At 35.0% G+C, this 6099-nt stretch overlaps 1 protein-coding gene across 1 annotated transcript in view; it reads right to left on the bottom strand.

Moving 5' to 3' along the window:
* Window positions 1-4430, bottom strand: part of LOC109856624 — a gene marked incomplete at its 3' end in the record, with an annotated part of 163837 nt that extends 159407 nt beyond the window's left edge. Inside the window, exons 1-2 of the mRNA XM_020432094.1 lie at window positions 4296-4430; window positions 721-823 (exon numbers count right to left, since the gene is read on the bottom strand). Of these exons, the coding sequence (XP_020287683.1) occupies window positions 721-823; window positions 4296-4430 (238 nt within the window). The remainder of the gene's footprint in view (window positions 1-720; window positions 824-4295) is intronic.
* Between the last annotated feature and the right edge of the window lie 1669 nt (window positions 4431-6099).

Below are 6099 nucleotides of genomic sequence, written 5' to 3'. Positions count from 1 at the left end.
TACTTCTTTGACCTTCAAAATTAACTTTGAAGGGGGGGGTAGCAGGTTATTATTAACTTTTTCAGCTAAAATGCGAGGTCAATTTTAAAGGAAAAATCCCCGGAGCGAAAAGGTTAATATAAGACACAAAGAGGTTTCTGTCCTTTAGGAATCTTAGCAACAACAAAACTATCGTCATTCTTAACAAATCGCTCAATAGTACGCTCAATAGTACGCTTTGGAACATTGTTTAGATGCTTTTGAACATCTCATTTCTTTGCTTTTTACTTCCTTAAGAGGATGCTAAACTATTCTGTTTTATCGACGGAATACGCCAGTTTAGTAAATCTTATTTCATTATTTACTGTATTAAATCAAAAACGCTTTTACAAAAGTAAGGAACGTAAAAAAACCTATCTCGGAGTAACACTTTGACTACTGAAAAGAACCAAAAGTTACACTTTCTTACTATCACTTGATCGTTTTCTATTTTTAAACAATTTCTAGACATTGTATAAATATGCAGGTACTAGACCGAGAAGCGGATGACATAAAAGAATATAATGGAACTTTCAGAATGTGATTTTATTGTCTAGTTTACGAGAATAGTTAAATCTTCTAATGAAGCACATACGATAGTAGGAAGAATATGCACACAATATCCCACTATCAGATGGGCGAACCGAACGAGAGACAAGAAAAGAGATATACGTCTATCTTTGTATAGAGAGCATCACCTACTAGACAGCTTAGCAGCAAAGCAGCTGTTAAGCCGCTTGTTCAGTATCCTCTTAACAGCCTCTAATTGACTGCGAGACCGCGATTGCCTCTCCTTTGCCTCTATCTGAAAATATGATTACTAAAAATTTACTAATACATCAAATAAAAAACTTGACAATTCCTAATATGAAGTAGGTACCTTATATTAAAAGCGGCTACGTGTCTCATATTAAGGAATATAAAATTAGAAGTAAAAAAATTAAGTTTATACCGACAAAGTATGCAATATGTTGACAAAACTACATGATAAATCACTTACGGTGCATGTGTATATTTGAGTGAATTGAAATGACAGTGAAGCTTATGATATAAAAGTGTTAAATACATATAAAATTTTAAAGTTATAATGATTATTTTTCTTTTTTGCGAGTACGCAACTTCCTTGCAGACACTACGTCGTCTTTGGCAGTGAGCGACACTAACAAAAAGTTTGATGTTTTTGTAAGTAATGTGTTAAAAAACATATAGTTATGAATTTGATCACATGAAATAACTCGCTATCTCGTATTAGGCGATCATCTCATAGAAGGCATCTTTACTCTATATATGTATATATAGGGTATCCCAGAATTGGTGTAACATCTCTCGTAGACAGGTAGAAAGAGTAAAACTGAGTCGATAAGTCCTATACCATTTTGCTAGATTCGCAATAGTTACTGAGATCTTAATTAACAAAGATCAGCGAATAAGCATGCATCGTGCTGTCTTACGCGCATAAGATAGCCCGGCGCGCTTCGCGCGCTTACGGTATTATCCGTAGCAACATATGGAAGGAGCTAATATAACAGCATATACTGTAACATATACATATTAAAATGTAATTGTGCGAAGCGCGCTGGGCTATCCTACGCGCGTAAGACAGCTCGATGCACGCTTATTCGCGAATCTTTGTTAATTAAGATCTCGGTAACTATTGCGAATCTAGCAAAATGGTATAGGACTTATCGACTCAATTTTACTCCTTCTACCTGTCTACGGGAGATGTTACACCAATTCTGGGACACCCTGTATATATGTAATATATAAAATATCATATACAGAGTATCTGAAAAATGTTGACACAGCCGAAGTGTGAAGATAAATATTAATCTGGATCGAAAAGTTATAAACCATTTTGCAACATTTGCAATAGTCATTGAGTAATTAATTAATACATGTGATTCAATGAGCGCATGGGAAGCGACGGTTCGAACTTTGTAAGAGTGTATGATTTTCAGTTATGAAAATCACTCGTTTGTTTGCTCCGCCTATTGCGGTTAGAAGATTGCATGAAGTAAGCAGTTTTCTTTACAACCGAAAATCATACATGTCTTACAGAGTCCGGACCATCGTTTCCCACGCGCTTATTAGATCACATATATTAATTATCACTCAATAACTATTGCGAATTTTGCAAAATGGTACATGACTTTTCTGTCTAGATTGACTCAATCTATCTTCACACTTCGGCTGTGTCAAAATTTTTCAGATATCTTGTAGGGTAAGGAGCCCAAATGCCATCCCTCGGCTGATCTCAGCTATTAGGTACTATCATGTGCTAGAAATTATTGGAATTAGTAGAACGCACGCATAAAACCTTATTATCACGTTATGAGCATAATCGTTGTTTTTGTTGCAAGTTTATAACGTGTGGGTGGTTTGCAAGCAGCATACTGTAGTGCAGGCTTCGGTTTGAGGCTTGTTTTTTATGTAAAAAATACATTTTTTTTACTTGCAATTTTGTGCAAATGTAATATGTAACTTCTATTTTAATGTCACAAAGTGATAATCTTATTGCGTCACAAGTAAAATGACATTTAATATAAATGTAAAATGTAACTCTGTTCCAAATTTCGTCTCCAGTATCTCAGCTATTTCATTTGCTGGAAATCACTGGAACTGAAACACAAAAAATATTACCGCGTTACGGGCATAATTGTTGTTGAGAAATAGATAAAATGTTCTGATTGCTTCAAGTAGTGCCACAAAATGTGTGCTTCAAGCACTTATTTTATAATATATATTTTATAATAATAATAAAAATAATAATCAAAACTTTTAATTTTTTTCTTTTTTTTATAGAATAAAGCAGTTTTTAGTGATTTCTGCGTATTCTTATAACTATATACAAACTATATATTTTATTTAAGTTTTTTATTTTTCGCACGTTAAATTATAGATAATAGCGCTCCTCCTGGAAGAAACATTTTAATAGATCATACTGACAGTTTCAATTGTTTTCTAACATAAATCGAGGGGAGACAAAATTAGGAACACTTTTTTGGAAACGTCAAAAATGCATATTCTCACATTTTAATTTTTTTCTCTTTTTGTACAAAAGTTTTAGAAACAAGGATTATGGGATTTATACTAGAGGGTTTGAGCTACGCGTACAAATTTTTTTAAGTCGGATCATTAATTACAGTCTGAATAAGAGACAAAATACTTAAGGAGAACGAAATTTGAGCCCCTTATCCTGTACACAGGATGTCCGATAATAGCCGCTCGTCGACAGATTGGGATGGTTATATCTACTGAGTCGAAAACTCTATATGTTGCAATATTCGCAATAATTAACGACGCAATAATTCCACTTTGCAATATTTGCAATAATTAACAAGTTTTTAATTAATAATTAAAGATCAGCAAATGCATCCACGTGCAAAAGACAGCACATCGTGAGCTTATGGTTGCTACGCGTGCGGCAATTCAATGAGAGAAGTTAATAGTAATAATGTAAACAGCATATAATATATACATATTAGATAAAAATCAAAAACTAACGATGATCAAATGTAAAAGCATAATATGTGCGGATTTTTATTAATTAAGAACTCGTTAATTATTGCAAAGTTAGCAAAGTGGTACACTCCGCTTCGACAACCTTCTCTATACATGTATCTCTGCTCACAAGCGGTGATGCAACTACCGGACACTATGTATATAATATAAACATATATACTTCTAATCCTGTAAACTCCGGACATTATATCCGAGCAATTCTTGAAAATGAGAAAATGAGAAAATCTTATTAACTATTTAGTGAAAAGTTATAGAAAAGTTCTAAAAACTAAAAACTATATATACAAAAACTGATATTATTTTCTTAATACAGAATGTTGAATAAAGCCTCATGAATTTTTATAGAGTTTTTGCAACGAGTTTTAACCCCAACAATTATATATATATATATCTCATTATTTATTTACGACTTATGTTTATGAAAATGTATAACTTTTATTTGACTTGTGAAAAGTTGATGCAAAAAGTAGATTAGAGTTAGGACTTAATCACGCAGGAAAAAGGCAACAATTCCTCATATACTTGGTTTAAGAAAGAAAAGACGTTTAAAAAAAGTTTCTCAACAGGTGTAAAAAAATGTATTATATTATTATACTATTAATACAATAAGAAGCTAAGATACCAGAGTTGTTGAATCAGTAAAAAAAAAAAAAAACGTACATCACTTCAAATGACTCGCTTCCGAATAGAAGCAAGCCGCATACGTTCGGCTTCCAAACTTTTAAAAACACCCCCGCGGAACGAAACTAACTTACGAAAGTGCCTGTCCCACCCGCCTGACACTCTTTCACCCTGCCTTTTTCTGTTCCACGACTTCTCGATAGCGATATGGGAATCCGAAGCGGCGCAGCATCCCTTCGAATGTCGTCCATTTGTAACCTCGGATACATTATCCAACGGGGCGCGTCTCCAACCATCTTCTCTCTCTCTCTCTCTCTCTCTCTCCCTCTTTCTCTCTCTCTCTCTCTCCTCTTACCAAGTTGTAAGAAAGTGTAGGAAAGAAATGCGTCGCTTTCCTCTTCGATTCTAATTCCGCGCATCCTCTTTCGCCGTTGAAAAATTTCATGCAACGACGGAAAAAGACGTACAGAAGAAAGTGCATTAGATACTTACACAAAAATGATGAGTCTCGAATTACTTTCTACTATCTTGTATCTTTTATTAAATCGATATACATTATATTAAAATAGTGAAAGAGTAAATTCTAACACAAACGAATCAATATTAATTTAAGTTTCTTATACACATTTTTAAAACAATCAAACTCTTTGTATACTTGTGAGAAACAAAGCTTTCTTAACACAATTATATACAATTGTAATCCCGCAAATGCACGTTCTTTACTACCCTTAATTGAATCAAAGCGCGATAGTATTCTTTCTCTTTCATCGGGAATGAATGACGAGTGAGAATGAAAGGAAAGGTGGCCGCGCCGCAGCTCTGGTCACAAGGACCAATCTCGATGTAGATAATGATCACACATCGGAGCTCACGCCAACCACGCGGGGATGAGTGACTTTAATTGTCGAGCAGAGATCGATTTGTCGCCACAAAACGAAGCCTATCGCGCGTACTACTTTTTGCCTTTGCGTTTTTTATTTTTTTGTTTTGTTTTGTTTTGCTACCTCGTCCCTACGTTTCCCGCATGCGCTCTTTTCGAGCACTCGAAACGCCAACGAGTGCGTTTTCACGCTACGGGAAACACTTATCGTTATTACGCCATGTCGCTCGCAAAGCCGCCAAAATCGAATATGAAATCCGGCGCGTGAGCGAAATTCATCGGTGCGCTTTCAACGCTTTACTTTTCTCCGGCAGAATATTGTCGCCATTTTATTCAATGGTGACTGGAAATAGTAGCGACGTAAGATAAGCGATATCGCCACTCTATTTGCAATTCAACAATTAAATGAAATGACACAAGTTATTGCTGATAGTAAATCGAATTAAATAGGTAAAATATGTTAAAATAGTTTTTTATTTCAGGTTTTGTGAAAAATACAACTCGTTATATTTGAAATTACATATCGATCACGTTGTATCATTTAAAATTGCGCGAGCAACGTTACAAAATTATACCAGACGTCTTAAAGTTAAAGTCGAGAGAATTGAGAATTCTTTTTTTTTTTTTTTTAGAGTCGATTCAAATTGGCGACCGTTTTCTTCCGTGCTATGGGCAGTTTGTCTTCATAACGGCTTTTATCTGGCGACAATTCGCGCGGACGTGCTCCATTATCGATTTCGCTTCATTTCACGGTCAGAGGAAGCTGCGAGCTTCGGAAAACGGGGCGAAGTGTAGAAACGCGCAGCGTTTCGCGTTCGGAATCGCCGCGATGTCTATAGACGATGAACGGTTATTCGAGTTTCTATTTTCTCGATCAAAAAAAAAATAAAAAATAAAAAAAAAAAGAGAGAGCTGCGTCCTCGTCTGAATATTTTTCCAAGATCGCGCCGACAGACATTTCTTAAAACGACATTTGTTAAAATTTGTCCGTGCTCCAACAATAGTATATACTTAATTAAATTTTTGCTCAACAACATCGTTATTTTGTGACTCGTAAT

This window comes from Pseudomyrmex gracilis, unplaced genomic scaffold (genome assembly GCF_002006095.1).
Source record: "Pseudomyrmex gracilis isolate BER0280 unplaced genomic scaffold, ASM200609v1 scaffold_127, whole genome shotgun sequence".
NCBI classification, from domain to species: domain Eukaryota; kingdom Metazoa; phylum Arthropoda; class Insecta; order Hymenoptera; family Formicidae; genus Pseudomyrmex; species Pseudomyrmex gracilis.
This window is presented reverse-complemented; position numbering and strand designations above follow the sequence as displayed.